General features: G+C 29.0%; 2 protein-coding genes across 3 annotated transcripts in view; one reads left to right on the forward strand and one right to left on the reverse strand.

Moving 5' to 3' along the window:
* Positions 1 to 22,700, reverse strand: part of LOC107169611 (solute carrier family 23 member 2) — a 61,844-nt gene that overhangs the window by 27,479 nt on the left and 11,665 nt on the right. For both annotated transcript variants that reach the window (XM_089216599.1, XM_089216592.1), the window contains exons 4-6: positions 17,827 to 17,984; positions 8,104 to 8,309; positions 6,742 to 6,868 (exon numbers count right to left, since the gene is read on the reverse strand). In XM_089216599.1, the coding sequence (XP_089072725.1) occupies positions 6,742 to 6,868; positions 8,104 to 8,309; positions 17,827 to 17,984 (491 nt within the window). The remainder of the gene's footprint in view (positions 1 to 6,741; positions 6,869 to 8,103; positions 8,310 to 17,826; positions 17,985 to 22,700) is intronic.
* LOC149061601 (uncharacterized) lies at positions 2,148 to 3,154 on the forward strand. The gene is made up of 4 exons (XM_089216610.1): positions 2,148 to 2,459; positions 2,539 to 2,613; positions 2,686 to 2,931; positions 3,011 to 3,154. The coding sequence occupies exons 1-4, from the start codon at positions 2,340 to 2,342 to the stop codon at positions 3,152 to 3,154; spliced, it is 585 nt and encodes a 194-aa protein (XP_089072736.1). The 5' UTR covers positions 2,148 to 2,339.

Below are 22,700 nucleotides of genomic sequence, written 5' to 3' on the forward strand. Positions count from 1 at the left end.
CAGTACAGAATAATTGTATTAGAACGTTGTGTATTGCGTAAATGTGCGGACGTTTATACTTAATAATTTGAATGGTTTTAATAACAGTGCATAAAAGTGCCAAGTTACGTGTAATCAAACTAATGTTTAATGTAATAATATGAGCTAATAATAAGTAATAATTATAAATTACGAATTATAAAAATTTGTTTTTGCATATTTTGGTAAATAAAATGCATATTTTACAATTTTTTATTGCATATAAATCCTAGCCTTTGTGACTGTGCAATATGATTGTGCATTTTATATTATATAGTTATGTATAGAAGTGCAATCAAGTACAACACTTTAAACCTTCATAGAATGTAATGGAATAAGCTTTCTAAGTATTTGGACCAAAAAACCAAACACATTTTTGCTACTTCGTCGAGTTCTACTAATTCAATAGATAAACGCTCTTTCTTTGGAACCGTTTGAATATGGACCTAAGAAAGGCTTTATAACGTTTGAGATTAATGAAAATGCGTCGTCTACTACCAATACTACAAAGCGAGTAACTCAACCTTGAATTTTTTCTTATAAGCATATTGGTTTCGGAAATTCCAATCCAATTCTTATAAGCTTATTATAGCTTATATTTTGCAAAAACAACACCGTCAGAAATAAAATATTTTATAAAGTATTTTTTTCTAGGTTTATGAAAAAACATGTAGGTACGTATAAATGCATAACAGTTCTTCGAAAAATACCGAACGGCAATGAAAACTTAGTTGCATAATTCATTCAAGGAAGAATCGCAAAAAAAATTAAGACATCATGAAAATAACATAACAAAAGCATTAAAAATTTGGATTTAAGATTTATAAATAGTGCTCGAAATACCTTTAAGTTTTTAAGAGGTATTGAAAACAATTTAAACTTCAAATTTGATGATGTATATGTTTATGCAAACGTTTTTTTATTGTTAAATTAATTACAGAAATATATTTGTTTCAACAAAAAATATACTATTTGAAACAAAAATTCATTTTTTGTTTTTTTGATCGAACATATTTCGTTCAAACATATGATTTTCCAACATATAACCCCTCGTCTATCATATGTATATTTAAATATTAAAATATAAGCAGTCGTATAAACAAGTAAGACGATATTGAAGTTGAATATAGTAAGAACTTTTAATGCGATTAATAGATGAACTATCACACTAGGTGAACAAAATAAAGACGTCTTACATATAATAACATACAACATTCTAAAAATTGTATGGTTATATCAAAACTTCTAGCCAAATATGATCCAATATTGGATACACTTCTATAATAACCAAATGGGAGAATAAAATATTTGAGCTATTAAAGTGAAACAAAAAAAATATAATAAATATACCTGATATTTCTTCTGCGTCTTTCCTCCTAATTTCGAGATTCAACACAAGATGTGAGCAAGGCTAAACAAGTTTCTACGATTTATTGCAACGTACGTATAGGAAAAAGGTGAAACCGGGATTAAAGGATTGAAATAAAAGAAGATTTCATTGGGTTTTCCTAAGCAAAGGAAGAAGGACGTGTGGATGAAGCAATGGAAGAACAAGACTATTGAGATAAACATTACACTTCAATGGGAGAAGTTAAAAAAAAGCAGCAACATTTCTAGGTCCAGTGGCGTGCTCACGGGGGGGGATCAGGGTATCATATCCCCCCCTTTTGGATTTTTTTGCAATGATTTATTGTTTACATGAAAAAAATTTAGGTTTAAAATTCAAGATTTCGCTTGTAGATTAGATGGCGTTCCTGTATTCTTATCAATACGATATATTATCTTCAAAAATATTCCACCAATATGTTTGGTCTAAAAATAAACCTGTTATTTCAATTTTTCCCGGAATGTAGAGACAGAGCTGATTTTATTACTACTATTAGTATTTATAACATATTTACATTGCATAATAAATTATACTAAATTAAATCTTAAATATAAATATTATTTATAAAATATAAGAAAATATATGTATAATATATTCTACAATGATATACATGTCCGATAACCTGGCCGATGTCGACCCGTAATCGATCGGGTGGTAATTCCGAATTCGTCAGTTCATTACAGCATGGCAAATTGAACTTGATAAATTGTGTTCTCAATCTTCGTTTGCGTTCATTCTCCTATCGAGTTACTTTTATTAGTGTAGTTTATACGATAACATTTTTGTTTTACTTAAGAGTTATTTACTCTATCAAAATTACTAATAATTAGCTATTATCTCATAATAAAAAAGTAGGTAAGTAAAATTATTTTTCTTGAATTTTCATACAACCATAAAAAAATATATTTAATAAATTTATTTTATTTTATTAGTTATGTCAGCTAAAAGAAAAATAAACGATTATTTTTCCAAACAAAGCAAACAAATTGATGAACCTCAACTAAGCCCTAAAAAAGTCCAGATTACGGAAAAAATCCCCGAATATCATGATCAGGTAAATAACATTTATTTTTATTTTTAAAATAGTGTAGTACTTAAATAGTAAGGCATGTTTATAATTTTTGCTTTACTAGATTGAAAGCATGCCGCATGTAAATGACATAGGTATATTTGTTAATCGTGATTTAACAGATGATGAAAAATATTCTGTAAGTTATTGCTTTAAGATTTTATTAAAGATTAAAATTTTTTTTTTCATTATTATTGTAATACATATTTAGGCGTTAACTAAAGTATGGGTACCACTGGCTACATATAAATTTCCCTTATGCAGCATAAATAAAAAAAGAGGTTTAAAATTCCAATTTCAATGGCTGCTTGAGTTTAATTGGCTTGCTTATTCTGAAAAAAACCAAGGTGTTTACTGTAAATATTGTGTTGTGTTTGCCAAAACTGGCGGTGTGGGGAGTCAGCCTTTACGCAAATTAGTATATGAAGCTTTTAATACGTGGAAGAAAGCTTTAGAGGTAGTAATTAAGATAATATTATAGGTAGGTAATCAATATGTATGATTATTATTAAAACTAATTCTTGATTATCATCTAGGTATTTCGGAAACACTCTACTTGTGTTTATCATGTTACTTCTGTTGTTAAATCAGATCAATTCCTTAATATTTTTACTAAAAAACAACCTTCAATTATCGAAGCAATCTGTGAAGATAGGTTTGTAAACATTACCTCTAATTGAATAATTACTATGTCTATTTTAATCAAGTTATACCTATTTCAATATTTGTTCAAAAGGAAAGTTCAAATACAAGAAAACAGAAAAAAACTTGTCCCTATAATTGAATGTGTTATATTATGTGGACGCCAAGAAATTGCCCTTAGAGGACATAATGATTCTGGAAAAATGTGTGTTAATGGTAATATTTTTGTAGGTTCTTAATAATTATATATGTATATAATAAGAATATAATTTTAAATATCGTAGATGAACTGTCTAATGGTGGAAATTTTCGTGCAATACTGAGGTATAGAGCGAAAGGAGATCAATTTTTAAAATTGTATCTAGAAAATAATCAACGATATAAATATATTGGAGCCAAAATTCAAAATGAAATAATAGCGGCATGTGGTGATATTATACAGAAAAAAATCGTTGAAAAAATAAATGCTGCAGAATGTTTTTCTATTTTGGCAGATGAGACCACAGATGTGTCAAATAAAGAACAGCTCACTTTATGTGTAAGATATATTGATGATCAAAATAATTTATGTGAAGATTTTTTGAAATATGTAAATATTGACAGTTTAACTGGGGCATCACTTTCATCAGCTATCCTAAATGGTATTTATATTACTAAACAAAAATAGTTCTTTTGTTAATATCTTATTAATATAATAATTTATTATTTGATTTTAGGTTTAACGAGTTGTGGAGTTCAGTGTGATTTTTTGTTTGGACAAGGTTATGACGGTGCTAGTAACATGTCTGGGAAGTGTAGAGGTGTTCAAGCAATTATATGTGAAAAGTATCCTCATGCATTATATGTTCATTGTGCTGCCCACTCATTAAACCTAGCTGTTTCTACTGCCAGTAACATTAAACCAATACGAAATTGTCTTTGCATATTAGAAAAAATGTATACATTTTTTAACACTCCAAAACGTAGCAGTGTAATATTAAGTGAAATTGATGGTTGTGACTTTGAATCCAAAGTTAAATCGTTGAAGAGACTCTGTGCTACAAGGTGGGTCCAACGTTATGACGCTGTAAATGATTTTGTGGAATTGTTTCCATTTGTTGTTGCTGCATTAGAAATAATTTCTGAGTGGAATGATAGTTCAGCGACTGATGCATCTATATTATTAAAAGCCTTTGATAGCGAATTTCTTATTTCACTTCAAGTTATAAAGGTAATTTTATCAATACAATTGCATTATATCACATATATATAGATCTAATTGTTAAATTTTATTTAGAATTTATTTTCATATGGTTTATTACTGTGTAAACAACTACAATCTGAACAAATTGATTTGATGGAAGCAGTTTGCCTGGCTGAAAATACAGTTTTAGCTTTAAAAGATATAAGATCTAATACTGATGAAGAGTTTAAACAAATATTTGTAAAAGCTGAGGTAATGAGTGTCCAAATATATTTGTTTAATAGTTATACTAAATGTTTTTTGTTGGTAATACTTAGGAACTGGCAGCAATTATCAATATAAATCTATCTGTGAAAAGGATTGCAAAAAGACAAACAAACAGAGCAAATCCTTTTACAGATTCTATGAATAATGCAACATGTGAAATGGCTATTGAAGTTTATTATCGTACAACAATATTTGTACCCTACGTTGACCATTTTATTGCTCAATTAGAAGCTAGATTTTTAGCACAAAAAAATATATTCAAAGGCATGTATTTTTTATATTTTATTTATAGTTGTATAATTGAATAAAAATTGTATGGTTCATTCATTATATAAATTATGCAGGTTTTGAAGCTATTTTTTCGAAAAATCAGTGTCTTAGTGCTTGTGAAGTTGAATCCTTTCAAAATCTATTAGAATTTTATTCACCTATTATAAACAAAGATAACAGTTTAGCAGAATTAAAAATTTGGAGAATAAAATTACTTCAAAACCAAATAGTTATCAAAACAGCCTTAGATGCACTTCGAGTTTGTTGTCCTATAATCTATACCCTAATATCAATAAACTTTTGAAAATTTTATCCACATTACCTGTATCAACTTCAACACCAGAAAGGTCATTTTCCACATTAAAACGAGTAAAAACTTACCTGAGAAATTCAATGGCTGAGGTATAATCTACAATAAATTAATCTCAAATAAAATTTAACATTTTAATATTGTTTTTCTGTTTGTTGTAGGATCGATTAAATGGTTTAAGTATGTTAGCAATACACAAAGACGTGATTGTTACACCAGATGAAGTGTTGGATGAGATGGCCAAGAAACCAAGAAAACTAGAAATTCTCTTGTAGTTAAAAATTAGTTAATGAATTGTAAATTTAAAATAATATATTAAACTTGTATTAAAATGTCTTTTCTAAGTTTTTCAGGGGGGTAATGTAAATTAAAATATAAATTCAACGGAAGGGGGTGTGGAAGGCGAAGCCCCATGGGTCTGTGACAAATCAAGATGAATATCCCCTCCCATTCAAAAAAGCTGTGCACGCCACTGTCTAGGTCACTTCAAATGGCTGTGCCCTAAGCCAGGGTGGTCCAACCCACGGCCCGCGAAGCTTTTTTTTGGCTCCTCCAACAATTTAAATTTTAAATTTTAAATCACAATACTATAATAATAAAATCGTAATAAGAAGATATACAATTTATACTATCTTGTTACAAATTTAAACTTTAAATTTTACATTTTATTGTTATACGGCGGGAGTTCCCGGGTGTCGATCATATCGCGATAAGACGTGAATGTTATTCACAATCGCACAATTGCGAGCATTAAATATTTCTCTAAACTAAATCTAAATCTAATCAGTAATCATTAACCAGTCGACCCCGTGTGTTAAAAACAATGCCAATCTTCACATAAATTAGTTGTTATAAGGCATTCCTAGCCTTATTTATTTTTTTAGTAATTTTTTGATAATTTTAAACATGAAAACATTAAATAATAATAATAATTAATAATTTGTGCATTATATAAAATAAAATATAAATAGGTAATAATATAATTTTTTTCTTCTGGCGGCCCCCGGTGTTTTTATGAAAATGTAAATTGGCCCGCCAACTAAAAAAGGTTGGACCACCCTGCCCTAAGCGATGGTCATCTAGAATTGATAATTTAATATCACTCAATCATATATACCCAAACGTTATGAAAGTTTTAAACAGTAGTACGTTGACTGGGCATAATAAAAATGAACTAAAAGAAGCCTCAACATTCAAAAAAATATTTAGAAAGCTATGAAAAAATTATTTTAATCCTTTTAATGTACAGGGTGATTCTTTTATCAAACAACACTCAGTACTATGTTAGGTTAGTGTGTCCGTGTCAATCATAATACGAAATGCACAAGTACTACATTGCAATGTAAAACAGAAAAAAAATCAATGAAAATTACTAAAACAACTAACTGCGTGCAACAAAAAAAACCACGTCTAACCACGTACTATAGTAAAACTAGTGAGACAATATGGTTCACACTGTATGAAAAAAAGTATTCAGCCGCCGCCAAAACAAACGGCGTTAGCACTACCTATGGTTAGGATACATGCACGAGTTTCGATTGATTTTCGTCTGACATCTGATGCGCACTTAGATGAAATAAAGTATAGTTAGTTACCCCATCGATATGCCCCAGTGCTTGGAAGCCGATTCGGCAGCGTTTTCGAACAGAGATAGGCCCACCAGTGATACTGTCGGCACGATTGTCAGCGGTGTCACGTACTTGACTAGTTTGCCAATAAGACCTGGAACATTTTAATCAGGAATATTATTTAAAAGTACTTATTACTATTGGCTATTGTTACAATATTGTGACTATTAGACGTTTATTTCTTTAAAACCGATATTTGATTTTTGATTTTGACGATATTGTATATATTAATAAGTACCTATGTAATTAATGATAAATATTTTAAAATCAAATAATTTATAAATATACATTGTACAATCAAGACATTCAAAAATTATGGCTCAAGGCTAGGCTTATTAGGTATATTTATAAATACTCGATGGATTACTAAAGATGTTTGTGTTTTGACATCATTTTGAAACTGAAGCACCGAATGAAGTACGGGGGAGTTAGGGGATGAAACCTAACCTTCCGAAATGTCTTTAAAAAAAAATATTGTTTGAAAAAAGAATAAAGCGATATTACACCAATGAAGAATCTATTTCTTAAAAATTTGATATTTCGATAAGTTTGACACAACTAAATTAACGTCAACCACATAGTTGTAATAAAAATCCACAAATTTATTTTATAATATCTATTTCATTTTTAGGTAATTTTTGATCAGATTCCCCAAATTATCAAACATCTTCAAACACCACGGTCGAAAAAAATAATCAACTGAGAAAGCTAAAATTCGTTACAGATCAATTTCATCTGTCACATCATACAACACAACTCCGGATGAACAAAAAAAAACCAATAGAAAAATTCTTTACACTAAGTGACAATTTACCTATTTCTTATATACAATTTATATACATACTAGAAATCTCTCAACATTCGTTCACTCACCGAAGAGATAAATATTGGTATATATCCTTTAATGGACATAGTAGATCAAATTAGGCCACTGGTTACTGATCGATCATTAAAAAATCGACTCACCAAACTGTAAAATCTCATCTTCTTCCAAGCCCAACCAAGTACCTATAATATACACAAACAACCCTATTAAAGCTCTACTCCTAAAGTCCTAACGAATATAATATACCGAATACATATATGATAAATATTACACAATGGAATATGAACGAGATCTACTCAAAATTTGAAGAACTCTTATAAGTTACTAAAAATTCAGTTTAATAAGCACAACGAAGTCACCTAGACTCAAAATTCCGATTTTGTATTGAATCTCGTTATTTAAGACTCAATTTAGCTAGACCAAGTAATTATATGCTCTGACCCAGGATCGTCTCTGCAAATAAATATAAAGTATGTTGTGTAATGTAAAATATGAATACTCACCGGAATATCCAAGAAACACTTGAAATAAAGCCGATACAGCTATTGCCCCTGAAAGTTCTCTCATTCGCACTTTCCAAAGTTCTTCTTGATCATAAGATGTCATTTCGACGATACTTTCCATAGAGGGACACCTCCATTGTGGTAGTTTTAAAATTGCCAATGTCGGTACGAGAAATGAAATCGTTCCTCCTTGTACAATCGGAAGTCTATTGTGAAATAGAAACAACAAATTATAGGTGGTACATAGGTTTTACAATGATATGTAATTGTTTCCCTATTCATTTACTAAAAAGAAATATTAATTTTATGAGCGTTTAAATTTAAAATGTTCATGTAATTGGATATTCACCGGTTAATTAACGAATTAATCTGATATTTTATTGTAACTCAAAAACAAATAGCTATAGGCATTTAACAATTGATCAATTGTTTGATTATTATTTTCCATTCTTGATGAATTTTTCAAAAATAACTAGGCAACGGATTTATATGCCCTAAAAAACCATGAAATATTCTCGACAATATGCCCTTAGAAATTTTGATATACAGGGTGTCCCGCGAGGATTTACCCATTGCGATATCTTACAAAATAATGGAGATATCAAAATTCTGGTTTTATAATAAGATTCATAGGTATATGAACTACTATTACTTCATTTTTAAATTTATTTTAATGTTTTTGTAAAAAAATTAGGAAATATATTTTTTTATTTAATTATTTCCAAAAAAATTAAAGATGGCCATTTTGTAGTTTATTTTTCTACAAATATTGACGTTTCAACATTTTATTTTCATTAATTTCCTGATTTTTAATATTTTTTCTAGTTTTGAAGAAATAAAATATGATTATAAATTTATAAATATTAGGAACACGGAAAATATTCGGCCGGCCGTATGGGGGGAATGCACGCGGCGCGGCGGGTCACATGTTTGATAACATTACGGTGTTAAATAATTCACAATTTTTCTCGAAACTAAAAAAAAATATTAAAAATCAGGAAATTAAAATTTTGAAACGTCAATATTTTCAGAAAAATAAACTCAACAAAATGGCTATCTTTAATTTTTTTTTTGAAATAATTAAATAAAAAATATATTTTTTAACTTTTTTACCAATACATTAAAATAAATTAAAATATAAAATAATTGTACTTCTTATCCCTGTGAGTCTTATTATAAAACCAGAATTTCGATATCACCATTATTTCGGGAGATATCGCAATGGGTAAATCAACACGGGACACCCTGTATACATTTATTTTAAAAAGCCATAAAATATGCATTTATAACACAAATATGCTTTAAAATTTAAATATTTATATTTATTATTATTTATTTAATATATGTGTATAGAAATATAGAAAGTAAAAAAAATAAAATTGAAAGTTAAAATATGTATTTATATAGGGTAAGTGTATTTATATAATGTCTATTTTGTATATAATTCACCTGGAATGAGCTTCTTTCTAGCCACTCAATGTATTATTTTGTATTCCATGAATAAACACTTTTGATATGAAGTTAGATACAATTAAATTTTTTTTTTATTTTATGGAACTGTTTTGGAATACTATTTTAGTTATATTTGATAAAAAAAATATTTCACGATGATAGTTTTTATTTAGTTAAATAATTGTTAATTATTTTTAATATAATTTATGACATAGGTTTATTTAAATATATAATTTATATTACTATGTCAAAGTAACCCCACATGACGTTTTAAGTTATATCTCAAAAAGTTTTTGACCAAATTTAAAATGGGGCGAGATTGAAGGGTTTCATACTATTGCCATTATATGAAAAAAAAAATGGTGGTATCAAAGTCACCCCAAATGCCGTATGACTGATAGGTACTTTGAAAATTAAATTTAAAAAAGCTTTAGAAAAGTTAGTAAAAGATAATTTGAGGCAACGACATTATTTTAAGATTTGTAACATAAGTATTAAATAAACTATGCATAAAAGAACAATAAAAAAATCTACGAAATTTATCAGTCACCCCAATTTACGGTAATTGAATTGATAAAAACAATTTCAAAACTAATATATGTGTTAAATAGGTATAACAGAACACGTACGTGTTTGACCTCCGTCCAAGACACATGTGTGTTACGTATTTAATAGCTCCCAATAGCAGTATATAATTTATATCATCATAACATTAACCATCGGACAGGTATGTAACTCTTTATCTTAATCCGTAGCCGCCTGCTCACACTAGTGCAATTAACCGATAAAATTGCCAATCATGAACACCCAAGAACAAAATACACAATCTACACCTCAATTAAAAACCTTCGCTGAAACCACTGCCAACACTAAATTTCCAAAAAAAGAACAAGCCATCATTTTAAACAGTATCAATGCGATATACCTCAAATAGAATACATAAAAGCCCTCGGCAAAATTACATTAACAAAAAAAATATCGTTTGCATCTCGTATTTCTAACAATCGTTTCTGCGTTTATTTTACGGTTAAATGTACCGTTGATGAACTTATTCAAAATTTTTCCTGTATAACAATAAACGAACATCAAATTCTTTTTCATCGTTTGGTTAACCCAGCAAAAAGATTTATTATTTCTAATGTCCATCCGATAATTTCGCATGACGTAATCAACGAATATTTAATATTAGCCGGCTTCAAACATTATCGCAAATTACCTTTCTGAAAGCCGGTTTTCATGACGAACTATCACATATAAGTAGCTTTCGTCGCCAGGTATACATTCACCCCGATGATATCGCAAATGTTCCCGGATCAAAAGATTCGATAACACAAATTTTAGAAACTTTATAAACAACGACAATCTTACTTGTTATAGATGTAAACAAACCGGGCATACCTCTAACTCCTGCAAAAAAATCTAAAAAATACTTACGTCAACAACAATAGTAGACAAACAACAGAATTTGAGAACATATAATATCCAATGACCTAAATTGTCCACATGATACAAGTTTAACGGAAATAGATATAAACGATACCCTAAACAACGGCAACGGTTTAAACCTTACAAAACCAATACAATCTAATAACTACATAGTCAAACCAAACGAACCAATCAAAAGACCTCCTCCATCGCCTAATAACTCGTCATCATCAGCAGCCACCAACCACCATATCGATCAGCAATCAGCATGTTAAGAGGACGCTACACCCGCATGTGTTGTCTCCGTCTTACAAGTGTGTAACATAGCAAATTCACGCTTAGCAGATCGCGTTTAGTTCTGTTAGTTTAACATTTAAAGTTAGTTAACCTCTAATAAAAATTAAAGGTAACATAATTATGTAGGGCTTCTCATAGGCTTTTTATTATATTTCAATTTTAAAGCGAGTTATGTGTATTTTAAAATTGTAAATTGTTTGTTCTTAAATACTCATAACTCGCTTTAAAATTAAAATAAAAAGCCTATGAGAAGCCCTCCATAATAATGTTACCTTTAATTTTTATGAGAGGTCAACTAACTTTAAATGTTAAACTAACGGAGCCAGTGGCGTATTTTGGGTGATTTCTCGGGGGGTGTCAACATTTATTGAACCCCACAAACAAAATTTTTAGTATTATTTACTAATGTAAAAAGACATTGAATTAATTTTTTAACAAATTAATATGTTAGGAATTGACAAGAAGTTTTACATTTGATAAAAATAGTATACTATAAAATAAGTGACACCATCGGGGACAACACTAATGTCCAATATATTAGGACTTTTTTTTAAATGTCGGGGGGTGTCAAGACATGGAGGACACCCCCCCAAAATACGCCACTGAACGGAGCTAAACGTGATCTGCTGAGCGTACAATTTGCTATGTTATGCACTTGTAAGACGGAGATAACACATGCGGGTGTAGCATACTCTTAATGAGAATTTCGAACAGCCTAAAACCTTAAGAGAAAAAATGTTAGATTCAAACAAAACATTCGACTCGTCCAGAAAAAAAAAGCAGCTCACTTGAAAATATTCACACAAAACTTAATGAAGGACTCAAACCCGTCAAAGGTCTTTTTTCAAATAATATTGAAATTCCTATATACTTTTCTCAATACATGTACATAATGGAGAACTTCACTAATAAATCCATCAATCCATACTCTGTGCGATAAAGTCGACGTAGACGTCCTGATACTTCAAAAAATTACTGAACAAGTCAGACCACTGATAAGCGATCGAGCTATAAAAACCAAACTCACCAAACTATTAAATTTTTTATTTCAATCTCTTCCATTACAGTAGCTCTTCACAAATCAACTCCTCCTTAATAAACTCACATAAAACTTCATAATGAACAATCAAGATGTAAACATAATTCAATGGAACCTTAACGGGCTCTTTAAAAAACGCAATGAACTTGAAATCATTACCCGAGAATATACTCCAAACATTTTTTGTTTACAAGAGACAAATTTCACAGAAAAGCATATACCTAACATTCAAGGTTACAAGTTCTACAATAAAAATCGCGCTGACTACATCCGAGCCATCAGGTGGACTCTCCATATTCATTGAATCATCAATTCCTAGTATAGAAATCCCTCTCATAACTAATTTGGAAGCAGTTTCCGCAACCTTTCTTACTCATCACACAAAAACTACCTTATGCAATAGGTATCTATATTCCTAATTAAACAGATTTACTCCTTGAAGACATTGACAATATAATCAAACAACTTCCATCACCTTTTATTATAACTGGTGACTTTAACTGCCATAGCGAGCTATGGGGTTCAGATAAAACAGATGATAGAAGGAAAATCATAGAAAAAGTTTTAGATAATAATAATATAATAATCCTCAGCAATGGCGATCTCACAAGATTCAACCCAGTAAACGGTCGCTTCTCTGCTACCGATTTTCTAACACATCGTTATCGCATCAGTTTGGATGGGAAGTCATCCCACAAATATGTAGTAGCGACCGCATTTCCATACTTATATAACCATATACGGGGTGATTTATGAAGCGTAAAACACTCATTATATCAAAAAGTGTGAATGTTTTTGAAAATATAATTTACATAGCTTCAATTCGTTTACAAAACAACGTTTTTATTAAAAAATTATATTTTTAACATTTTTTATCCCTATAATTTTTTAAGTTTTTTACTTTTTTGAATGACAACATGTCGTTTTAATTTGATATTCCAAAACAGAATATTTTTCTAAGTATTTCGAAACATAAAAATTGAATTTAGGGCGAGTAGTTTACGAGATATAGGTATTTAAAGTTTAGATGAGCGGAGTAGAGTGGTACGGGGTTACCCCGCGACATATTTGTCCACTACTCCGCTCATCTAAATTTTATATATTTACCCAGACGGATTAAAAAAAAACCTGGAACAAAATGCGTACCTTAAAGGGTATAAGCAGAGACAAAAAATTCTATCTCGTTGGGAATAACTCGCTGATATCAGACCCTCAAACGATCGCTGATACATTAGCTATGTCTTGTCAGGAAAGAAAACGTAGTTATAAACCTAATGGAAGGAAAATTTTTCAAAGGTCCCTTCGCTTCACATGGACAATTACTAAATAGCGTAAATTTAGCTCAAACACTTATTTCAAAAAATACTTATTGTATCGGCACATTACGTTCAAATAGGAAAAACATCCAAGCGACCGCGACATTGTTAAAAAAAAAATTTAAAAAGGAGAAAATATATCGAAGTATTCATACAACGGGATCTATGTCTTCAAATGGAAGGACAAAATGGATGTTTTGGGTATATCAACAGAATGGACTGCAGATACACAAAATAAACGTGGAGAAAAGAAAAAAAACATTGCCAATAATAAAATATAATGATTATATATCAGGTGTAGATCGTCAAGACCAACTGATGTTCTACTACCCGTGTGAATGAAAAACTCTTCGATGGTACAAGAAAGTTGGTATTCACATTTTACAACAGCTACTTCTCAATTCTTATCTTTTATATTGTCAAAATGAACGTAAAATACCTTTTTATAATTTTCGGCTGAATATCATACGTTCACTGTTAAAAAAAAAAATGATAAAACTGGTGAACTTAGAGAAAAACAATATGAAATTACGACTAAATTACCGACCGCAGTTCCATTTGTACATACTCTACAACTCTTACCAAAAAAGCAAAAATTCGACAAAAGTTCAATGCAAACGATGTAGTTATACTGTAAAGAAATTGGCAAACGCAAAGATACATCATACCATATAACATAATAGAACTAATAGAAGCGACAGTCAAACAGCTGATCGATTTGTTTTCATTTTGCCGGAGGTTCAACATGAAGTTGGCAGCGGAGGCTCGGCATGGTGTTGTAACCGTATTGTAATTTAAAATCTGTAGCATGTTTCAACTGTTATCATTTATTTCTGTGATATTGATAATTTAAATTTTTAAAAATTAGGAAATACATTAAGCATTGCGATACGGTTACAACATCATACCGGTCATCCGCTGCCTACGTCATGTCGAGCCTCCAGCTCAAGGTCAACAGAAATATTTTTCGGTGATCAATGGGATTTTGATAGCTGTCGCTTCTATTATGTTCTATGATCATACTACTGTTCTCTCTGTCCACAGAATCCACCTCTATGTTTAGGATTCTGTCACGGGATAAACAACGCGGCGTCGCGGTGTAATTGCCGAAATCACGAGCGACGTTGAAAGTGTTAACACAATGTGTAAACTCATGGAAAAAGTTATCAACCTTAGGCTTATGTGATTCATCGAACGAATTAACTATCTAAACCCAGACCAAAATGGTTTTAGATATCAACGCGGAACCAACTTTTCATTAATAAAAATCCAATCTGAGATTGAAAACGCAACGAAAAATAATTAAAACCCTCGGAATGGTGTGTCTTGACATAGCTAAAGCTTATGATACTGCCTGGAGACCTAACATCATATCGAAACTCCAAAAAATCCTATGTCAAGGAAACATGTTTAAGTTTTCACAAACTTCCTCTCCAACAGAACCTTTCAAGTCAACAATACACTCTCTCCGATATTTTATCAACAAAACGGAGTCCCACAGGGGTCAACATTATAGGTTACACTTTTTCCTATCTCTATTAATGATATTACAAAATCAATATATAATCCCGTCAAGTGTACACTTTATGCTGACGACTTAAATATTTTTTGTCGGAGTAATGAACTTTCTACCGTGCAATAATTGCGGCAAAAATCATTAAATGTTCTACACAAATGGTCCCAAAAATCTGGATTCAATTTTTCGGTAGGAAAATTCCAATGTATAACATTTACCCATAAAATAAAATAAAAGGAACTAAAACTCTTCATGAACAATAATAAAATTCATAATCAAAACAGCTGAAGTCTTAGGCATAATTTTTGACTCAAAAAACTCTTGGATCCCACAAACAAAAAATATTTTTTAAAACCTGTGCATCAAGAATAAATATAATGAAAATGCTAGCTCATACCAATTGGGGAACCTCCTTCTCCTCACTAACAACAATACACAATTCTCTCACAGATCTCTTGATCTTAGGAGAAAAGGATACGGTAGGTCGGTAGCTATAGAGACAAAAAGACCAGATGGATCCAGAGGTCGATGTTATGATTGTGGACGAGCACGTGATAAAACTACCAGATGGTGGTGTTGTAAGTGTAAGAAGTGGAGGTGCGGTGACCATTTAAAAGACATATGTGAAAGTTGTGTACTTTAAAAAAAAAATGTATAAGCTATTTATATCTTTCTAATCATAAGTAATAAAATAATTATAAATAAATAATGTAAATTTTGACGTTTAATAATAAAAAAAGGAATTAATTATAAATATTTCTAATTTTAATCAATAATTTATTTATGGTTGACAACTGTCCCGCACGCGCCCAACCACATAACAAATGTCGACGCGCCTAACGTAGGGTTAAATAGTACAATATTTAGTCCTGTTACTAAACCACTGGTGTCTGGTACAGTTACATGAACTAAGTAATATGATCCGATGGGCCCTAAAGATTTAAGAGTTATGTATAAAAATCATTTAACCATGATATTTTCACTTATGTTTTTAGAAAATTTAACTTAAAATAATAGTTATTAACATGTTAATATTTTAATGTTCAACCTCAATACCACTTTATTTATTATTTGTTTTTTAATAATATAATAATAAAATATAATATCAATTGAAATTTATATTACATTTATAATCAATTAATGTAATGTATTTGGGGAATGTTTGAGGCAGACCCCCTCACTTAATTATCGAATAACATAAATGATTACAATTTGGAAGTTAGAACTGGGAAACAACGAATTATTGTCATCAAGTCTGAAAATAATTTATAATTAAAAAATAGATTTCATCGGTCAATCAAATAAAGTAATTGATTATTTTATTTCATTTCAAAACAATATTGATTTTGAACTAAAAATATTTAGAAAAAGACAATAATATGTTAACTATTTAATTATTGAAGTTTAATTCTTGAAAAATTTGTGCCCCGAAACATTTTATTGGGACATCGGTACGCTTAAGTCAAAACTAGTACGTATAGTAACAAGGTTTGACCAAAATAAAAATTTGTTTTACAAGCTATATACAATATACATAGTGTCTCACGATAATCTGACATATGGAATAACTTTTGTTGTATTCAATATTAAATTTTTTTCCCAATATTATTTGAATACACTTGCGCTACATTTTTAGAATTATTTTTTATTTTTTTATGGTGAAAACTGATAAAAATTTTTTTGGATAAATTCAAAATAGCTATTTGTAAATGTGATTATACAAGAACAATTTTAATGGTAAAAAGATTTATCTAAGTCAAGTAGTTTATTTTTTAGAATTTTTTTAAAATTCAATATTTTTTTGGTTAAATTAATTAGGATCTCAATAACTTTATTAAAAATATAATTTTTGAGAATTTGCTATTATGAGAATACTTCTTTAATTATTTAATTATCATATAATATTAACAATTTTTGTCTGGCGTCTTGCATAATATTTTTTTCGGATCTTTCTGAGACACCTGTATAGGTATACGGTTAGGTGCGTTGATGCAACAGTGCAGTTTCAAATAAATTAAAAATGATTTATGATTAAATTATTAAAGTAATATTATTCAAACAATACAAACGGCTTATAACAAATACTATGATACCTTAATTATCTTTACTTTAAGGCTTACGGAATCGTAATAACCAAAACATCATAATATGTAATTATACCTAACCTATAACTATTGTTATATTAATTAATAAAACACCATGTAGGTAGCTAATTGATCGATAAAATAATGTGATTAACTAGTTATATGATGGTTTTAAATATCAAATACTGATTAAGCTTAAACCATTATGAATTAGTATTATATATAATATTATTATGGCCTTCGTTGATGAATACCGTTATTCATTGAAATATTAATAAGCCATTTTAAGATAATCATTATTATTAAAGTTCACATTCATAGAGAGTTGTTTACTTTGCAATTTAAAGTAATGTATTATATCTGTAATTATATAAGAAGACTTAAAAACGAAATATGACAATGTAGTCAATAAGCATATTTCAAGTAGGTGGGCAGTTTTGTCATACAAAAAACCACCAGGGAACAAAGTTATCATTATATTTTGTAACACAACAAAATCAACTTGATTCATAAAAGACATTACAGCGTTCTATTTTTATTGAACGAATGGCTGAATGACGGCTAATACAGCTAAGTATAAAAACATATACATACCTGCAACCAAATGTAACTTGTATAAACGTCACTATAGCTGTTACAAATATCATAGTTGATATAATATGACCTCGGGCAGGATCATCTTCCTTCATGCATAGAGCTGGCGTTAAAATAAATGGGATCGATACAATAGCACCAATCATTGTAAGGTAATGCTACAAAAAATATTTTAAGTAATAATCTGTTAATACTAAAATCTGGAACGTCAGTCAATTTTATTTCACCAGTATCAAATAAAATGGCAAGAAAAATTATTACTTTAATCAACATATTCAAGGTCCGCGTATTATAATCTAAAAAGATTATTAAAAATCATTATAATATTTTATAAGTATTTTTTTTTTTTAAATACTAAAAAATTAATTATTGTAGATTTAATTATATTTTAAAATATTATTTATAACAATTTCAATACAAGTTTAGAAATATTTAAATTCTACACGTACCATATTTTTCATAGGTATTCATTTTAAATTTAAAAGTTGACCAAATCAAGAATATTTGCAAATTATTATATAATTAAAAATTAATAGTTACTTATGATATTGTTTTTTAGCTAAAGCTTAAAAATGTATTAATGTTACTTGTCTATGCCCCCCCCCCTAACTAAGAAATTCTTGAAAATCTCTATCCAAATATTTAGTACATCATTTGTAATGAATATGTTTGACGGTTTTTATAAATTGATAACTATGTTTTTAATTTACTGGGATTAGATCGAACAATAATATTTTCATATTTGAAAATAGCTGGTAGGTTGAGTTCAATTAAATTTTATAAAATTATTGCATACGAAAAACGATTTTGAGCAAAGATAGCAAACCCTCCAACCTATATTACCAACTCAGTAAGTTTTATGATATTATTCCTATTAAGTAAATATTTTGCTTTAGACATTAGTGATACGGTAAGTTAAATTAAATTTTACCAAAATAGATGCATTATAATATGTTATTGTGTCTATAAGATGTATTAATTGTATATATTAAAAGTGTAAATATCTAAGAATAACAATTTAACATAACAAAACCTCAATTTAAATGCCTTATTTCATCCAAATTTGAACTTCAATATATATATATTATATACAGGGGGATTTTTTTATCGTGAACCAGTTAATATCTCGGAGAGTATAAGGAATTTTAAAATAATTTTTTTTTTAACTTTCTAGGTTTTACTATTTTACATTGTGTTACAATTTTGATAATTATAACTTCCTCCCTTATTTTATGAAACACTACCAACTTTCGATTTTCAAATGACAATACCTATTTTGGATAACTAAAATCTATAAACATACTGAAAAAAATAATTTTAACGTTTACAGAATAGTAAACACCTAAATAACAAAAATTAAAAAAAACGTTTACAGAATTTAATTTGAGTAATCCGTTTGCGACTTATTAATGCTTAAATATTCGTTAAATGTACTGCTACTGGGTAATTTTACAAACCCAGCAGTAAAAACCAGAAGTCAAAACGAAATTTTATCTCAATTTAACAATACCTACCCATAACGGTCATAATCGATAATAATAAGATAGATAAACAATAATACTAGAAAAAAAAGTGTCCTATCACCACTCCCACCGGAACACCGAGTATCAGTGAACGACTAGCCAGCAGCAGCGCGACTGTAATAGCGTTATAAAGTATAAAAATAACATTTTACAATTTACCATCATGGTTACAAAATATAATACCTACTGGTTACTAGTTCCTGGGGGTCTATTTTTGAATTTTATTTTAGCATGCCAAATATATTAGTACACTAAAACATTGTATTTTAGTTCAACTATTAGTGCAAGACCAAAAAACCGTATTTTTGAAGATTGGTTCACTAAAACTTTTGAATTGGTGCACTAAAGTTTTAGATTAACTTATTAGTGTAGGTATCCACCACACTAATCGTGATTTTAGCATACTAATTATTATTATCATTGTTTTTCTTGTGAAACTTTTTTGTGTATCTCTTGTTGACTTCTAACTTATGCGAAAATGGAACATTTCTTAAATTTAAATTACATCCAAGCTATTAACAATTTGGAAATTATGGAGGAAAGACAAGATGATATAAATATTATTCGGTTTCGTGTGGCTGAGAATCCATTCGATAGTACGTTAAATTAAAACTTACTCAATTTTCCTAGTTATTTAAATATTTAATAACTATTATTACCTATATGAATAACATATCATACTTATTTTATAGCATTGACTGAAAGAGCGTTCGTCAAAAAATTCACTAACAAAAGCTCTTGTCAATTTATTAATAGATGAACTGCGTCCATACCTTGAACCCCCCCACCCCCTCTAGAAAATCTGCTATAAGTATTCAGCGTAAAGTGAGTCAAATAATATATTACATAGCCTAGAGCATACCTGCGTAATATGTTAAATGTGTGTTACACTATTAAGGTTTTAACGGCTTTACGATTTTTTGCAAATGGCTCTTATCAGCAGGACATTGGGGAAAATCGAGCTTCATCTCTGAGTCAACCTTCAGTTAGTAAATGCATAACCGAAGTATTTGATGCATTGAATATGCCTAATATATTTAATAAGTACCTACGTAAGGTTTCCATCGACATTGTATGAATTAAATCATATTAGACAGGAGTAAGTTAACATTATATTATGTTATAATATTTTATACCTACTTATATATTATAAATAATCACTGCTACACTGTTAATATACAATAAGGTTCACCAATGTTTATGGAATCCCGGGAGTAATTGGTATTATTGATTGCACTTACATTGCAATAGTACCCCCTAAAGCAGATGGGCCTTACCCGGAACATATATATGTGAACAGGAAAAATTACCATTCCATAAATGTGCAACTGGTAAAGCGATTACAAATAATAAATCATGTTATCCTATTTCCTAAATATACTTTGATTATTACTAGATATGCGATTCAAATATGTGTATAATTAATGTAAATGCTAAGTAGGTACCCTGGTAGTACTCATGACAGCTATATTTGGCGTCGTAGTACTATCTCTACGATTATGGAACAAATGAATAATGAAGGAATGCGTTCTTATTATTTATTGGGTAGGTAGTGATGATTCCTCAAATGTAGATTAATTTTATTGAATCGAAAAAATAACATTATTATAACAAATTGAAAGAATCTATTAATACCGAGTATCATTGAACCTCTAGCCAGCAGCAGCGCGACTGTATCAGCTATAAAGTATAAAAATAACATTTTACAATTTACCATCATGGTAACAAACTATAGTACCTACTGGTTACTGATTCCTGGTATACGGTCTTATCACGTATTGGTAGATAAAATCATGGATAATAAAGAAATTTCAAGATGTATAGAAGATAAGGTGACACCACTTGTAAATATTCCGGTCGCAAATTATCTCGGCAGTTTGGTGTCTCCGGCAGGTTGCGCCACCATTCGCCCGAAGGCCGGTTTTTATATTGTTTTTAATGTAAAATATCAAAAATTATAAACATTTTTGTCGTTTTTTATATTATTACTTCAAAATTTTAAACAATAACCACGCAAGAATTATTTTAAAGTAATTATTCTATTAAATTAGGTAACATTTAAAATAGTTTCGATTAAGGAAGTTTTATTATATATTGTTACCTATATATTTTAACAATGTTATGTACACAATTACAAGAGTTTTGACTGCTTTGCTAAATTTTTTTGTTTTTTATTTTTTTCTAGTTTTGCGTTTTCTGCATCACATACAAAAAACATTCTTGATTGTAAATAAAACATAATAATGTTTTTGGTTAATACATTTTTATTCATCACACCGGTTAAGTTAATATTAAACTTGTCAGTCCTCAGCTCATTTAATATTAAAAATAATACATTTTTTTGTATTTTATTTTTTACAATAATTGAGCAAATGACATCTTCGAGCTAAAACAAATAATAAAGGTGATTATTATTAGTGAATATACAAATATATTGTACATATTATGCAAATTGTTTGCATATTTATATATTATATTATTTGATTACTTGGTAAATAATTTCATTAAGTTCTTTAGATGGTACAAGTAAATAACCACGAGTTTTCAGTTCTAGTAATCTTTCTCTATTTAATACTTCATGATCATATGGGGCACACAACATGGTATAACCATTGAGCATAGATAGTATATATTATCTATACTCAATGGTATAACATTCCTGACAACATTTGGCAGGTTTTACTCTTCTCATCTTCCTTGCAACATAACCACTTAATACAGTAAAAGCATCTGGCACAAAACATTTGTTAGGCATTTTTTATTAACAAATTAAAAAACCACAATATACAAAATATTATTTAACAATCTACAAACAGTACAAACCATTAAGTGATACATGTGTAAATACAAACAATTAGGAAAATTAAAAATAGAATATTATCAATTTATAAGTATTATTATTAGGTTTATATTATTATTTTAACTGGAATATATTCTATTCTCTATTGTATATATTATATCTTCTCTACATCATGCTTAATATTTAATTTTTTTTTGTTATTATATATCATATAGGTATCTATATAAATATAATAAATTATGATTTTTTTATTTTGGTGTACTTGGGTCTGTACCTAGGTAGTAGTCTATTTGAGCTTTTATTAACTCTTTAAACTCGTACCTTATACTTATTGTTTGTGGGTATTACTAATTCCATTTTTGTATGTAATATATATGTCAATGAATAAATAATCATATAAATATCATACAATAATTATGCATTTTATTTAAATCAATACATTTGTACGATATGGCTACATAGTAGGTACATAACATATAATATTATTACAATTTTTACATAATAATTGGTACATGATTCCAAAACATTAGTATGTTTTAATAATCTATACA

This window comes from Diuraphis noxia, unplaced genomic scaffold (assembly GCF_037042655.1).
Source record: "Diuraphis noxia isolate RWA-SAM2 unplaced genomic scaffold, SU_Dnox_SAM2 contig0001, whole genome shotgun sequence".
In the NCBI taxonomy this organism is placed as follows: domain Eukaryota; kingdom Metazoa; phylum Arthropoda; class Insecta; order Hemiptera; family Aphididae; genus Diuraphis; species Diuraphis noxia.